The following is a 17,070-nucleotide window of genomic DNA, read 5'->3' as shown; positions in this document are numbered from 1 at the left end:
ACGGTATAGTATATTTTATCTAATTTGTGGTAGCTATTTGAGGGTATAAATAATTTAATTAACTATTATAAAATTAAAATCTTACTTTATAAACATTAAAAGAGAAATTTATTTATACGAAGCATATTGTTTAGTGACTTGAAAAACGGGAGCATTTAATTTTTTGACAATTTTAAAATTGGATGATAACAGATTTCTCACTCACTATCTATGACACGTGATTCTCACGTGTCTATGACATGTGGGTTTAGTGATAAATATGGTAGGATCAATGCAAAAGTGGCAAAAAGTTAATTATTCCCTAGAAAACGTGTTCACGAAGAATCCAGCCTTAATTTTCTTTGTGCGTGTACGTTCTTCTCTGGATGTATGAGATTAGGCGAAGATTAGGAGACGTTCAACGTGGGAGATGACAAGTGAGCACTAAGCGAGGTTGGTGGTCAATGTGATGAAGTCTTTTTTTCCAAACTGGTAAACTCTTTGTGGTACCATGAAGGTAGAGTAGCTAAAAAGAATGTTCTTGCTTGAAATGTGTGAATTTTTATTAGCCGAAATTTTGTAATTTTGCTCTTAAGTTCATTTTAAAAAAATACAAAATCATGCCAAAAATATACAATTGCCTGGGAATATACACCGCTTAACAATGAACAGTGATGCATTTTCACCGTACTCCATAAACTTTATAATACGTGTTTTTTTACCATTCTTGAAAAGTATCTTGAGATATTAAAAATTTTAGTGCAACATTATAGAATCTCAAGGTACATTGTAGCTTAAAATACCAAAATTTTACGGTAAAAAATATGGTACCTAAATATTTTTTTAAAAATGATAAAAAAAAACTCTTACAATACACTGTCATTCATTATTTCTAAAGTCCAGATAAATGCTTGATTAAAAAAAACATGTGCCCACCAATAAAGCAGTTAGGCCAACAGAACTTTCTCTGTCATCTCATCTGCATGGATAACATCACAAACCAATCCAAGACAACACCGTTAAAAACAAGTCCACCCTACATGCAACTCCTAATCATCCTGGGACAAAAACAAATCAGCACAAAGTGGCTAAGGTTGGTGAGGCATTGCTCTCAGCACAGAAGGGGTTGTTGAGACACGCTTAAGAAAAGTTCTTAGGCCACAGGATATGAACACACACAGACACAGTTGCTGAGTTTGGTAGTTAAACAACAGAGCAGGAGCTGTGAAAAACCACTGGCCGTTGTCACCAGTTTTTGAGCCCCATCAAACCCTGAGAAAATGAAATTTGCCTACTAAAACCACCATTGTTTTCCTCTCTCTGCTCATTGTTTTCATCACAAATCATAGGTGACCATGAGAGATTCTTTGTGTCTATGTTCATCCCCTCTACACGGCCAACATATACATTCTCCTGTGTATATCGCTACCCGTACCAACGGAGCAGTTGCTTGTCACTGATAGTGGGCCCTGTAGGTGGGTTAGGGCTGTGGGCCCCACTTGTCATTGGGTGTTTGTTGGCAGGTTTTTTTTTTTTGGTGTGTGGGAGAAATGTTTGTGAGTTTATCTTTTTTTTTTGTGTGGTACAGAGAATTATAGGAACCAAAAGGCTGTCGTACCTAACATGCCTTTGTTTGGAATTTTGGATCACCCAAAGTACCTAACGACAAATTAAATCTTTGGCCTTTTTCTGAAAGGATATTTAGAGCAATTGAACAATTGGTCGGCACCCAAAAGTAATGGGGTAGATTTGCCTCGAAATGCAAAAACAATGCTGCTGTAGCTTTTACTTGTACGTACTATTTCTGCCCGAAATAAAATTATTTTTCAATTTTTTGATATAATGTTTTAACTCTTCGTCTTATTTAAAATCTTTTATACGATTAATATTTTTATTCTTCATAAATAGTACTTTATGCATAGTTTTTTTATAAATTTTTTAAATAAAATAAATGGTCAAATATTGGATATGGAAAAACAAAAAATAAAGTTATTTATGGGACGGTGCCTATGAATGCAGTGATTTGCATGCTCCAACATCAATGGTGGTTAATTCTGCGGCTCGAGTTACACGGATTCGGTGATTACTGATGACGATTGTCATGTTCTCACTATTGCAGACAAGCGTAACGGATCCATTTCTCTATTTTTTTTAAGGGCACATTTCTTTTTGTCTACAATCTTAACTTATGCCGTGCTTGCTTCAGTTTTTGGAATAACGGTTTTTAATTTTTTTAATGTTTGCTTTGTAAAATAAGACAAAGTTTCATAAAACTATATGTGTTATGGACCGAGTCTCAGGAAATCATAGGATTTTTGGTATGTAACAAATAACCACAGGTATTATAGTTTTATAATTTTATAACACCATGTTGACACACCATAATTAATATATGAGTTATAAAATTACATGTAAAATCATATTAGATTTATAAATTATTTGACACATCATATGCAAGTTACAGTCACCTAACATTAATGATTTTATTTTTGCTACAGCACAAAGGCCGCGTTCGGCACCACCAGTTAGTTAACCAAGTCCCCTTGTTTTTCGTGCGCACGCTTCCCGAATTGCTAAACGGTGTATTTTTTACAAAAATTTTCTATAGAAAAGTTGTTTTAAAAAATCATATTAATTTATTTTATATTTTTTTAATAATTAATAATTAATTAATCATGTACTAATCTATTAATACGTTTTTCGTTTTTCGTGCCAGATCACTTGTACCCCTATGCCGAACGCGGCCAAAGTTAAACTAGTTAATAGTGCGGCTTTAAGGAGCTTTTAGACCATAATATCAAGGATTACATGTTATGTGCAAAAAAATCCTGTAGTTTTGTGTACATCAGACCATAATATCTTGTGAAATTGCTCTAAAAGTAATTTTAGGGATATTCTTTTTTACTTGTTTTCGTAGCAGTCATAAAAGTGAGAGTTGGCTAAAAGAAGGAGATGAACAAGACCTCTAAAAGTAATCCTTAACTTAAATTCTAAAACTTAAAAATCAACTTTAGACTATAATGCGTAGCTCAGTTTATTACACCCTACGATCCGTAAAAGCGACTAAGAAACACATATTTAATTACATAAGTTAGAAATTGCTACTATATATTTTAGGATATGATGGGCCACCAGCCTACCATAGCAAAACAATTTTGATAAGCTCACCTCCCCTCTAGTATAATAATCAAACAATATTACATCAGTGATATTTGGAACTTCTAGTCATCATCTCGATGATACTAAAATACTAGTATCATATGGATTCCATGCTATACTTAATACTTAAAAGTTGTTAATTTGAATTTGAAATAATAGTATTTGATAAAGTATTTCGAGACATTAAATTTGTATGGTAAAATTCTTGTTACCGAAGTTTTATACTAGAAAATATAAAAGTGGTATCTCAAAAATATTTCTTTAAGAATAATAAAATAGTGCCAAAAAAAGCAAATACGCCATTCAACAAGGTAAATTAGTTTATTATTGGCTTCCCCGAAGATCAACCTCGCTCAATTGGATTTGGGTCGTTGATAACTTAGGAGTACTTTGGGTTCATTGGGAGGGAGAATTAACGTACGCTGACCAAAAATTTGAGATTATTTGTTAATCAATCAAGCAGGTTGTTAGCTGTCATGGCCATTATTTTGGGCAAGGTCGTGTGCATGCCACAGTGCGTACGAAGTCCTGATGAACAAATCAAAAACCGGAGGAAATCACTCGTCATGGTCATCCCATTGTTCTACTATAGTCTACTACTAAACTTGTCTTGGTTGCATACACGTTTCATATACGGTCAACCAACCCAGGAGCGACCAAACCCTAAGACCAAAGAAAATGTCTACTTAAACGTATAGTATGTTTGATGTACGGAAGTCGACATATACCTTTTTTATATATATGTGTTTACATATATGATTCACGCACAAGAATATATATAACGCTCCATCTGTTTTATGTTATAAGATATTTTTGATACTACTGTATATACATGTGTGTTTGTATTCATTAACGTCCCTACGAATTTAGAGAAGGCTAAAAAATTTTATTATGTGTAATTGATATAGTACAATTGTACCATGCCTTCTCGGTAATTTAATTGTTTTTTTCAGCTCCACGATACTACATAAATATAAGACATACCATATCATCACTAGTACGGATTGCCTCTATCGGGGACAGTGTTATCATAACAGCTCAACTCGGCCCGTTACGGGTGAATTAATCACATCCGAAAACTTCGCTTAGGTCACTTGGGCTAACTCATAGCCGCTTTTATCTTATCGTCTACTTATTAGGTTCTCAATCTCAATCACATCCGAAACTAACATTTTGTAAGTTATTTTATATTTGATTGTGAAGTTATTCCATCGTAATGGCATTGACTTCTAAATCACTGATATCATAGATATACAAGTTTTTTCTAAAAGTTATTTTAAATTGCTTTCTTAGAGCGTGCGAGACTTGTGTGATTTCAATCATAGCTAAAAAAATTTCTATAACAACATCACAAGAGATAGTGAGATACATACAAGATCCTGTGCCAAGGGGAAGCACGGGTGATCTGGTATTGGAGTTGTGGATCCATGACTTTATCCACGAGGATTCAAATCTTAGTGCGAATAAATATTATGTATATACGAGTAGGTGCGGGTATGTGAGTGTGATGTTTTCTATGCGGTGGTGTGGGCACGGGTGTCAGCCATATAATTGGAAAAAAAAAGAGAAATTCTCACCATAAAGAGAGTATATAAAGTTATAAACACACATGGTAGCCGATAGTGGCCGCGCGCATAGAGCCCCCAGGAGTTGGGCCTTAAAATTTTCATATTTTAAGTGAAGTCGATGTGTTTTAACATGTTTCAGGACCTTCGCTCCATTTTGAAAGTTCTTCTCTTCTCGCCCTAACGATTTGGTTTAGCAGCCTCAAAAAATTGATCTGTCTATTATATTATAAATCCAGCTCTAGAAAAAAGACATCCCGTTTGTTATGAAGGTTGGATATTACCACGGTAATTCAATAAAAAGAAAAGAAAAACTTAATTGTTAGATCATGGTGAGTCTAGATTATAACGATATAGATTGATCGATATAGTTGTATACAAAATACAGTTATACCTACACAACAAACAATTACCTACATAAAATGCAAACCTTAAAAATAATATCTAAGAGTTATATAAGAAATCCAAATATTACGAAATAGAAACTAAGAGTTATATATTAAGTTCAAATATACTTTTACATATAGGTTGCTTTCGTTTCATCAGATTATCTTCAGAGTTTTCCTAGGCTTTTACCCGTGCGCTTCCCGGACGACTAAATGACATATTTTTTTAGAAAATAGTTTCGATGTAAAAACTCAATATCTTGTTTTTCTAAAGTATGATTTCAACTTTATACTAGTTAATTTCATTATTTATACTAATAAACAACTATAAAAAATAGATAATCTTTCATTTGCAAAACAACGCAGCCCCATAGTAGGTACATATGGAAATACAATTTTAGCATTGTATATTAATTAAATCTAACATACATGTGTATTATCTCCGTGCAAGACTGTACATGTACAACAATTCCCTAGTTATAGCTTGTGATAACGATGTGAATGCAACATTCTAGATACTAAAGATTCTACTTTTCCAGGTATAGTCAAGAAAACTAGATCACTCTATCAGAACACCATTCTTATTCCTTGCCAGGGTGCAGCCTATTGCCAGTTTGGTGAGTATAGGGCTACGGTGGTAATCATTCCCAACTGATTATAACATACTTATATTATATGAAACAGTGGTTATAACCCTAGTGTGATAGCACCGAGGAAATTAAAGAACCAAAATACGCACTAGCCATGCATGCATGGGTCACTACACCAAAAGGACTTTTTTCATGTAATTGGGACCAATTTATCTTAGCTGGGTACGAGCAATCGCCTGAAAAAATTACAAAAAATCGCCTAACCGTCCTATCCCAGCGTTGGCCATCAGCTCCCTATTGATATTGATGTCATCATCAACGTCTTCGCCACCTTCGTCGGATCTTACCAATGTCGTTGTCGCCGCTACATTGTCGTTGTTGTAGTCACCACCGCGAGATCTGACTATCATCATTGTAGCCGCCTTCGTGAATTATCACGCACTGCTTGTTGCAGTTGTTGATGTCGCCTCTACTAGATCCCCAAATCCCCGAATCGCTATTGACGAGCCACCACGCACTACTCGTCACTACCACATTGCCTAGCCGATCACGTGCTGTTTACGAGAGAGAATGCACGGAGGAGAAGTGAGACGAGTGCGTGGAGAGATGAGAGAGTGAACTAGAGGTGATGGAGATGTGATCTTATCTTTACCTTATATGTGGCAGACATGTCACTTGATACCTCACATGAAAACAAACATTTTTACATCCGAAACATCATCTAACAGTCTCTTAGGCTAGTCTCAATGCATGTTTTATGGGGTGTCATGCACAATAAATACGATAACACATCAGTAAAATTGCTGACTTGGCAGGATCATTACATGAGGGAGTTTCGTGAGATGAGAAATGAGTTTTATCCCCATGAAACTCATCTGACTCGGCTACCTAGTTTACATTCTTAATAACTATACTACGCTACAAAACTATGCATTGAGATTTGCCTCATATAATTTTTTTACACCACAATTCACCCGCATATAATGTTTCATGTCCAATAATCACTAAAAAACTATTTTTTTATAGTGGTTTGGGCAAAGGCAGCGCAGGCCGGCACAGCCAGCAATCGCATCCGTGCGCCCGGCCCATAGGTTAGCTGCTTAAGACTCGATCATTAATTAGCCAATATATATATTTCAGGAGGAGCTAACGTACTCTACCTGCTTGGCATGTCTACGTAACGTAACGTGTGTACATGGCACCATCACACGCACACGTACACGCATAGCTATATACCAGGTGTCCAGGTGGGTTTCAACTTGCTAGATTTTAGCTAGCCAAGTGAGAAATTTGACAGCGATTTGATTTTTCGCAAACGTACTGTGTTAATTAGATTCTAGTTTTTCTTTATATTTGCTAAATTTTGGCTTGGTGAGCCATTAATTTGGAGATGCTTTAATGTGGTGCATCCGGGCTCAAATCGTGTTTCTCACAAGAGACTGCCTGGCTGTCTCAGACTTTTAGGCCCCTTTAATTAAAAAAGAAAATTCATAAGAATTTTTAGAGTATTTCATTCATGTATGAATTTTTCATACAAAGCTCATTTGAATCAAAGAAACGAACCCTATAAAATCCTACGAACTTTGAGTGAAATGCTTCTTCCCATATAAGTTTTAGAGGAAATTTAACAAGAATCCTTTGAGTCTTTATCTCTACTTAAATTTCTATGTTTTTTATGCAGTCCAATTAAACGGTCATTTCTATGTTTTTCCTGTGTTTTGTAATCCTCTGTTTTACACTTATAATCCTATCAAAATTCTATGTTTTTACTATTTCTCTGTTTTTTCATCCTGTTATTCAAATGAACCCTTATTGTTGTAAAATAGTACTAGATTACAAAACGTCAACTCCGATCAGGCGAGTAGTTACGGAGTACTAATGTGGAGAACATGCATACGGGTGTCATAATGCCATGGAGTAGTTTTTTTTTCTAAGAACTCATGGAGCAGGTCGAAATGACAAAACGTATGGCACAAATGGAAGTGTATCCAAATCCAGTATATACAGGTAGGTGCATAAATAGCACATGATCAAGTAGCGTGAAGGTGAACCTAATGCTGTTAGGGTTAGTAGTAGGGTGACCATGATTAATTCTTAAGCGTAATTTCTGGCGATCAAATCGGTTATCAGGGAGTTGGGGAAAACTGCTCTGATGAGCTACTTTGACTGCAACAGTGCAGCCTGCAAATGGTTTTCAAAAAGACACTCCAGAATCCTGATTGGCCATCGGAATGATGCATTTTGCTTCTGACGAGGAGTTAAAAATAAAAAGGGTGCCTGATTCATCATCAGAATGATGAATTTTTTTTTGCTTTTGAGGGGTTCAAAAAATTAAAACGACACCTGGTTGATCATGAGAGATTCAGAATGATGCATTTTGTTTTTCGAATCGAAAGAGAGAAATGACACTTGATTGTTCATCAGAATGATGCATTGTGTTTCTTAAAAGTAATTAAAAAACAAAAATGAGATAGTGATAAAAAAAATGCGCATCCGGGGAATCGAACCCCGGTCAGTACCGTGGGAGGGTACTATGATACCACTACACCAGATGCGCTTCATGCCAGAAATGAATCATTTATTTCTCTTATTGCATCGACCACTCAAAGTAAACTCTGCTTCCGCTTATCCTTGTCATCGAGGCAAAACTACCCTTCTGTTTATTTCAGGACAATATCGTCAGGGCAACAAATTGGCCAGCAGAAGAATTGCACAGGCAGCAGCACCAAACTCTATAATTCAATTATCATGTGGAACTGAACTCTTCAACTTTCAGTTTGACAGAGGGCAGTGTCTATAATGGGGGCAAGCGAGTAACAATTGTCAGGTGCTGCCATCTGCGGCTCAGTTGCACAGCGCAAGCTGCATTATTACAAGAACACAAACGCGGTAAGTACAATGTTTTGGTCGATGGAATGCAGCTGTGCAGAAGGGATCCAACTTTGCAAGTCTGAAAAAGGCTCTCGTTGTCCCTCTTGCTGTTGGTTCCCGAACGACTGAGCAAAGGCAACAACAAACCAGGCACCTTCCTTCCTTTCTCTTTCCTCCCTGCACAATGTATAGCAGCAAGTATATCAATTGTCAAGTACATAGAAGAATTGTATTTTCGCAGCATAGAGGTAGCATCATTTAAATCAATCTTGAGAATGCTGGTGCTAAACATCTGAATTACCCTCATCTAGCTTATATAGCATTTGTAATAGTTATTTGGCTTATATAAATTAATATTCAGTAAAATGTACCAAATGCACCTTCTACTTATATTACCATGGGTTATTTACCCAAGATGCCAAGTCCTTCGAAGAAGAATAGATGACCCTATATACAAATTCATAATTGCATTAAGAAACTATGCAGATAGATACTAAAACCAATGCAGTCCTACATCACATTCCATTTCCAGCAAATGCAATCTTCACGGCAGCAGAAAATCGCCCTAGTATGCTACTACCACCTAAAAACAGAACATAGTATTCTCAGGCAATGTACATATGCAAATATTATGACACTGCATGGAAACAATATATTGGAGAAAGAAATAACCAGTTGGCCACTAACCTCTTTAACATACATGACATGCCATTGATCAGACACTAACTTAAAGGCGGTCCTAGGATGAAACATTACGTGTATCGATAAAAACATGCAGCATTCCTAGCAAGCAACAACATCGTAACAACAAAACAATATGAATAAGGCAGTGTTCCCAAAATCAATTGGTCACAAGCATGCATCCATTATCAATTGCAGCCCACCCAATAGCTTTCCACTAGACATCTCACAGATAAGAAATGCACCATTACTCATAGAAATAGGATTGCAATTTATTCATCTCAAAAGATAGCACTTTATGGATACCACATAATTGACTGAGTAGTTGTTGTCAGCGCAACAATCTGCAATTCACGAATCCGCTTTCGACATCGCCTCCACCCTCCCGGCGAGGAGCTTCTCGACGTACTTGCCAAGTATATCGGCCTCAAGGTTCACCTTGTCCCCAACCTTCTTCTTGGGCAGCACGATGTTGTCCTGGGTGTACCTCACGAGCATGAAGTCGAACCACCCGGCATCCTCGTCCACATTGACGACGGTGAGGCTGGTGCCGTCGACGGCGACGAAGCCCTTGGGCACGAGCAGCCGCAGGATCTCGGGAGGCGCGCGCACGGTGACCCAGAGCGAGTCGCCCTCGGGCCGGAACGCGGCGATCTCGCCCGTGCCGTCGACGTGGCCCTGCACGAAGTGCCCCCCCATGCGGGACGCCGGCGTGAGCGCGCGCTCGAGGTTGACGCCGTCGCCGGGGGAGCGGTCGCCGAGGGACGTCCGGCGGAGGGTCTCCGGCGCGACGCCGAAGGTGAGGGTGGACGCCGCCGGGTCGATGGACGCGACGGTGAGGCAGGTGCCGTCGACCGCGACGCTGTCCCCGAGCTGCGTGCCGGCGAGGAGGGTCTTGGTCTCCACCTCGAGGTCAACGCCGGGGGCTTCGCCGCCGCCGCCCCAGCCTCCGGACGGCGGCGGGCCGATGCGGCGCACGCTGCCGACGTCCTCGACGATGCCGGTGAAGAGCGAGCGCACCGGAACATGCGACGACGACGAGGAGGAGAGCGTCTTGGGGATGGGGGAGAGGGAGAAGCGGGGCGGCGGGAGGCGGAGGGGCGAGGAGGCGGACGAGACACGGGACGCGAACGGGAGCGGGGAGGCCGGCGAGGGGAGGACTCCGCGGCGGAGGAAGTGCTGGCGGTGGCGGACGCCGGCGGCCATGGCGGTGGCTGCGGCTGCGGCGGCGGCGGCAGTGGTCGTCGTCGGCGGCGGCGCCATGGCGAGATTGGGAAGATTTTAGGATTGGGGTTTGGTTTGGTGGAGAGAGTAGCCTTCGAGTTGATGGCTCGGCTTGCTAACCTTTTTTCTTCGAGTAAATTTCACTATAGTTTATTACTCTCACGTTATAAGATTTTCTAAATTTGTATAAATTTATTCATATATTTATATATTTATGTATAGGTTATATATATATATATAGATTATTAGCATATAAATAAATCTAAATAAGGCTAAAAATCTTAGACGGAGGAAATAATAACCATAATAATAATCGATTGTTACATTGCTTCAATATTTACTAGATTTATACGAGTATAAATACCAATAAATCTAAATATACACAGACATATTAATCATTTATCTAGGTATAAATCTAGATATAATTAAAGTATTTTATAATATAAAATAGAGTGATTTGACCCATTATACTTTTCATGTAGCACCACGCATAGTTGACATTCTTTATGCTTTGAACTAAAGTTTACAACTATAAAAATATTGTTAGAAAACAGCTAATATTTCGTGTTACAGTAGATTCTGTGAAACAAATGGGTTCCCACTGCTACATATAAAAACATTCACAGATCAAATATAACTTAGTAAATTGATTGATTAGCAAACCAAGGGCGCTTAAACTTGATGTAGTACTCAAACTAAGAACAATAAAGTACTCAATGTTACTTCCAAAATACTAAAACCGAGTATTCTTCACAATAATCAAGCTCGCCTCTGCTAGAAATTCATAATACAACTAGCAACAAGCCAACAATACAATAACAATTCAACATATAATCTGTAAATATAATTTAAAAGTCTATCATAATAACTTATCAACATTATGGTGTGCGGTGGGAGCAGGAGAGCCACAGTGACTGTGTGGACGTAAAATTAGACAGTGAACACGGTTAATAATGGATTAGATCATTAGACGGACTGACTAATGTTATATGGAATAAATAGTGGTTATATGGGTCAACCAATTCAAAGTATCAACAAATGACATATCGAGTAATCCAATGAAAATATCGAACAATCCACATCTATATTATGTTGTGGATATTGCATCTACAACATAATATACGAATATATGTCTATATCAAACGAATTTTTGTAAACCTCTACCATATGCTCATTTTGGATGAATTTGAAACCAATCGAATCAGTTATTATATCCGATCCGTTTTTACCCCGGTAATTATACTGAATTTTGCGGAAACTATTTAGACATTCATAATGTGTACTGCTCCGTGCATTAAAACCCCCACTCTCTACCCGCGCGCTCCAAAAAAGAACTTTATCTTTTGAGCTTTTTATTATCCCACGTAGATTTTAGTTTTAAGCCATTATTATATTAGTGTTTGATAGAGTGGAATGCATTTCAATGTTTATAACTTTGCATTAGTATATATGAGGTTAACTATTTGCTACCGCTATAGTATTGTATTTAATAATTTGTTATTCTCTATATCTATAATGTGGGTCCATGATCTATAACAATGTCATAGATATGTATTTTAATTGACATATACAAGAGTGATAAATTCTTAAACCTTTCGTGTAAGGCAGATTAAACGAGGATTTGGAAGAGGGTTCGCCGCTCAGGTTCGGTCTCGGGTCAGCTACAAAAGCAGCCCACGCCACTGACTTGTGGGTCCCACACGTCAGCCAGGTCACCGCGAGGTTTATCTCCAATCCCCTCCCGCCGCCGCCGCCGCCGCCACCATCGCCGGCGAGGCAGAGCAAGCACGCGAGATCCCACCATGGCATCGTCGTCGTCGTCGGCGTCGGCCGTAGCCGAGGTGGATGCCACGAAGAAGGAGGCGGAGGCGGAGCAGCAGGAGCAGGTGGTGAACCCGTGGGAGGTGTCGGCGGGGAAGGGCGGGATCGACTACGACAAGCTGGTCGACCAGTTCGGCTGCCAGCGCCTCGACGACGCGCTCGTCGCCCGCGTCGCGCGCCTCACCGCCCGCCCGCCGCACCGCTTCCTCCGCCGCGGCCTCTTCTTCGCCCACCGGTGCGTGCCCCGCCCCGCCCCACCCCAAACCCTAGCCACCTCTCTCTCTGTGTGTACCGAATTGCTGACGAAAAGTTTGGATCTTTTTTTATATCTCCCCCTGTCTCTGCAGGGATTTGAACGAGATACTTGATCTGTATGAGCGAGGGGAGAAGTTCTACCTCTACACGGGGAGGGGGCCCTCGTCGGAGGCGCTTCACCTCGGCCATCTCATCCCCTTCATGTTCACTAAGTAAGCGCCGTGCTCCAATCTTGAGCGCTCTCTCCTCAGTGTTGTAATGTTCTGGACTTGCTTAGCTGGGCAATGCCGCGACAGGCGATGAGGGAATAGCTCTATGGTTAGCTAGAACAGCCGAGGTTGGATCAGAAATGGTTGTGTGCTATTTACTGGACAGACCTACTGAAATTTATCTAATTTCAGTGTTGAAAGAACCTTTGATGGTTATTGTAGTTTATGTGGTGAATCAAACAGAGCAACACAATAGATTACCGGACCGATTTGAAGGTGTTATCCTGTAACTTATCACCTTAACATATTCCTTGCAAGAAAGGATATCACAGTACACAATCTGTGGATTATAATGTTTCTTATGTTCTCTAGTCTGTATGTAGCTTCCAAACTTTGTTGCGATATCTTCTTTGATAAACCTTGCATTGCTGGCTTAATTCTAATTGTGTAACTGCGAAGGATTCATCGACAATGTCAACTAACTGACAGTGCCCCTCTTTAGATATTTGCAGGATGCTTTCAAGGTGCCTCTAGTGATACAGCTAACTGATGATGAGAAGTTCTTATGGAAGAACTTGACTGTTGAGGAAACTAAAAGGCTTGCCCGTGAAAATGCGAAAGACATCATAGCATGTGGATTCGATATTGAAAGGACTTTCATTTTCTCTGATTTTAATTATGTTGGAGGGTAAAATTCTTATTAAATGTACTCTATCTTTCATTTTATGACTAATTTAATGCCTATTCTTTTGCTGAGCAAGTAATTTTTTAGCTTTACTTATTTTACCAAAAAGAATCCTCTTTTTTTCCCTTACAGTGCTTTTTATCAAAACATGGTTAAAGTTGCCAAACGGGTGACGTTAAATCAGGTGAGCAGTTTAACTGAGACTAACAGTATTTTGGGCAATGGAGTGTTCGGTAACTCACTTGCGTCCAATCATTGTCTTTTGCTAATAGAGTTTACTCTTGAACAACAGGCTACTGGAATATTTGGATTCAGCCCAGAGGATCATATAGGAAAGATTAGTTTTCCTCCCGTGCAAGCTGTTCCATCATTCCCTTCTTCATTCCCCCATCTCTTCTCTGGCAATGACCAACTACGGTGCTTGATCCCATGTGCAATAGACCAGGTATAAAAATATTATGGGTGCCTAATTCCATCTACTTCCCTGTGTTTTGTGGTTTGTCTGCCTCCATGCTGCCATTGTACCATTTTGATCTAGGAACACCTGACCTCAACTATGCCATGATATATTTATTCTTTTAATTTCTATCAATATAGTGTGCTGTTGTAAGTGTTCATGTTTTGTTTTGCAAGTTTAAGTTGCTCACTGGATTTGTTCTTCCAGGATCCTTATTTCAGGATGACCCGTGACGTTGCTCCAAAACTTGGTTACCAGAAACCATCACTAATTGAATCGAGATTTTTCCCTGCTCTTCAGGTACAATTTTTAGGACCATGGATTTATAGCTTAATATCTTCATTCTTCACTGCGTAGAAGTGTAACATGGGCATAAAATAGAATTCATCAATGGAGGCATAATCAGAACTCATAATCAGTACTTCAATATGAAGTTATTCCTTCAATGTAGCAAAGTGATTGCTTATAAACGAAAATTCAATTGAAAGTAAGGGTATCTATTTTTGTGGCAGGAGAATCATTTAAAAAAAAATCAAACACAGTTCATTTTTTAGGATGAATCTGGACTTAAAGTTGAAGTCCTTTTGGGATGCAGGGAGCATTTTTTTAAGTGCAATTCCAGTTATTTCTCTGTGCTGTTTGACAGCTCCTAGTTAATTTTTGGCTGGCTATTTTCTTATGTTGCATTTTTCAATACCTGATAAGATTGCATCTTTATTTGCCAATTTCATTGCTCATTTCCATTGCCCAGCATTTGTTTTTATAGCTTCCTATTATGCATAGCAATTTTTGTGGACATTGATTTTTGTGAGTTGTTTATTTCCCTTTGACAGGGGGAGAACACGAAAATGTCTGCCAGTGATCCAAATTCTGCAATATATGTAACAGACAGTGCTAAAGAAATAAAGACAAAGGTTTGTCTTGAGCATTGTAATTTAGCTGAAAAGATAGTACACTTTTTTGGTGCCTGAGCCCATTCAAATTTTGGTGTTCAATTGAAACATGGACCTGTAGGCCTTATGGTTCTGCTTTTCATGGGTCTGTCATTTATTCAATCATTTTTTTCAGGTGAGTAAATATGCCTTCTCAGGTGGCCAGGACTCGATTGAGCTCCATAGAAAACTTGGAGCTAACCTTGATGTAAGTCATTTTCTTGTTATATTGAACATTATTGCTAAATGTGAAACTTGTGTACTTAGTAAGTATGTTGTCCCCTGATTGCCTGAATTATGCACTATTGAGATGTATTTGTTTGAAATGCAACTTCTGAATTAAAGAAATAATTTGAAAATTGGAAGACTGCTACCCCATAGGCCAGTAGGCCACAGTTCATGCAATTGAGGACCTTTACTTTTCGTTTTTACTTCTCATTTATTGAAGCCATCAATAATTTTTTTCCCCTGAATGCTAACACATGCAAAATATTGAGGCACTTCAGTTCTATAACGGGTGCAATGCTCATTTCTGTATTTTATGTTTTTTCCCTTAAATCAATGGATGAGTTGTGATTGTGGTGTTCAGGTGGATGTTCCAATTAAGTATCTAAACTTCTTCCTTGAAGATGATGATGAGCTTGAGCATGTAAAGAAGGTAATACAAGTTATGCTATATAATCTAGAGCTAATTTACCTGATGTGTTTCCTTAAGCCTGTATTCCTCAACTGATTTTCTCTAATATTTCTGAAACTCTTCAGGAGTACAAGGAAGGAAGGATGCTGACCGGTGAAGTGAAGCAGCGCCTTATTGCGGTTCTATCCGAACTGGTTGCAAGACATCAAAGAGCTAGAGCCCAAGTGACTGAGGAGGTACAATCTTGCGCATTGTTGTACATTCCGAAGTACATTTTTTTTTTCACACATCACGCAATCATATCTCACAAATGCCATGATACAGAAAACACAGGGATATGTGCTTTGATGAACTTCCTAAAACATGTAGCATGTCTGCAATAAATTTCTTGCATCATTTAAATTGTTTCCTGTTTGTGCAGATGGTTGATGCATTCATGGCAGTGAGACCCCTCCCCAATATGTTTGGCTGAGTCTGATGCGAAAAACGGCATGGAGATATCTGGAAGCAGCATTCGTGTGTTCCATGATTTATTTTTAGGCTGGCCACCTATCGTATATTGGTGGTACACTTGATTTTGCAAATCAGTACAGGATAAGTTTTATCTTAAAGCCTGCTTCATCAATGTAGAACCAACGTGTGGTTTTTTTTTTCATTGAATCAGAAAGGTTATAACAGTTTTGAGTTGAAGCATCACAATGAAACCTAAACAGCTTTGTTATCAGAATGGATTATTCTTAAGGACTCATTTGAAACGCAAGAATAGAAAATCACATGAACATGTTTTAATAGGGTAAGAATGTAAAACATAGAAAACTAAAAAAATATTTCAAATAGGGCAAAGGAAAAACTCGAGAATCTTGATTCATTCAGCCTCATCCTTATAATGAGTATAAGCGAATATTAGTAATTAAAAAATAATTTATGGATAAAACTTTGGCACGTATGTTCTTATTGATATAAAAGCATGGATGGTAAAACATAATACGATATAGCCCCAAAGCTATACAGTTAAGCTTTAAAACTTAAATTTTGGCTTATAAATAATACGATATAGCCCCAAAGTTAACTATACAGTTAAGCTTTAAAACTTAAATTTTGGCTTATGTTTATATGAGGTTGCCAAAATGATAATACCTATTATTAGAAGCTGTAACGGGGAAGTTTATTAGATTGTGCAAGCAACTGATGTGTGGGCCCGTAACCAATAAACCATCATTACAGTGGCTAATTGAGTTGATTTATTTCTTGCTTGCCTTGTCTAGGTCTTACGCGAAGCCAGTAGAAAAGATAAGGTTAGAGTTGGTTCTATTTTTTTTCCTATGGAATTCCCTCAAAAGTACTGAAAAGGTACAGCAATAGTAAGGGTGAATCCTATGTTCCGAATGCATAAACAGCGGCAAATTCATATAAACTGATTTCCTACGAAAAATCACACAAAATCCCTGTGATCCGAATGAGCCTAATTGCATGCCTGAAAGGTTCTCTCTCCAGCCGAAGAAACATGACCGAAACAATGAAAAATAATAGATAATTTTAGGATAAAACTTTTATATTTTTACTATGGGCAGTTCAAAGGCAAGGCTGAGTGACTGAAGCGACAAAACTTCTCTAAATTA

At 38.6% G+C, this 17,070-nt stretch overlaps 2 protein-coding genes and 1 non-coding gene across 3 annotated transcripts; 1 reads left to right on the top strand and 2 right to left on the bottom strand.

The window, feature by feature from the left end:
• Positions 1-8,165: 8,165 nt before the first annotated feature.
• On the bottom strand, positions 8,166-8,236 carry TRNAG-CCC. Its single transcript has one exon. It is a non-coding gene; the product is annotated as a tRNA-Gly (tRNA).
• A 26-nt stretch (positions 8,237-8,262) lies between these two features.
• Positions 8,263-10,601, bottom strand: LOC121055981 (riboflavin synthase). The gene is made up of 2 exons (XM_040529408.1): positions 9,538-10,601; positions 8,263-8,727 (listed from the first exon to the last, which is right to left on the bottom strand). Exon 1 carries the CDS (start codon positions 10,492-10,494, stop codon positions 9,583-9,585), a length of 912 nt encoding a protein of 303 aa, XP_040385342.1. The 5' UTR covers positions 10,495-10,601; the 3' UTR covers positions 8,263-8,727; positions 9,538-9,582.
• A 1,530-nt stretch (positions 10,602-12,131) lies between these two features.
• On the top strand, positions 12,132-16,074 carry LOC102721226 (tryptophan--tRNA ligase, cytoplasmic). The gene is made up of 11 exons (XM_040529407.1): positions 12,132-12,511; positions 12,624-12,743; positions 13,243-13,428; positions 13,558-13,609; positions 13,718-13,870; positions 14,090-14,182; positions 14,716-14,796; positions 14,951-15,022; positions 15,404-15,472; positions 15,577-15,687; positions 15,873-16,074. The coding sequence occupies exons 1-11, from the start codon at positions 12,258-12,260 to the stop codon at positions 15,921-15,923; spliced, it is 1,242 nt and encodes a 413-aa protein (XP_040385341.1). The 5' UTR covers positions 12,132-12,257; the 3' UTR covers positions 15,924-16,074.
• Positions 16,075-17,070: the final 996 nt, after the last annotated feature.

Source organism: Oryza brachyantha, chromosome 12 (genome assembly GCF_000231095.2).
Source record: "Oryza brachyantha chromosome 12, ObraRS2, whole genome shotgun sequence".
NCBI lineage: Eukaryota > Viridiplantae > Streptophyta > Magnoliopsida > Poales > Poaceae > Oryza > Oryza brachyantha.
The sequence above is the reverse complement of the archived record's forward strand: the minus strand, read 5'-3'. Positions and strand labels throughout refer to the sequence as shown.

What these genes read in the sequence shown, in the direction of transcription:
- LOC121055981 (XM_040529408.1), bottom strand. Translation starts at nt 10,494, where the DNA reads ATGGCGCCGCCGCCGACGACGACCACTGCCGCCGCCGCCGCAGCCGCA.
- LOC102721226 (XM_040529407.1), top strand. Translation starts at nt 12,258, where the DNA reads ATGGCATCGTCGTCGTCGTCGGCGTCGGCCGTAGCCGAGGTGGATGCC. An exon ending in TCCCATGTGCAATAGACCAG is followed by an intron (nt 13,871 to 14,089) that starts GTATAAAAATAT and finishes TTGTTCTTCCAG; the next exon opens with GATCCTTATTTCAGGATGAC. An exon ending in GAGCCCAAGTGACTGAGGAG is followed by an intron (nt 15,688 to 15,872) that starts GTACAATCTTGC and finishes CTGTTTGTGCAG; the next exon opens with ATGGTTGATGCATTCATGGC.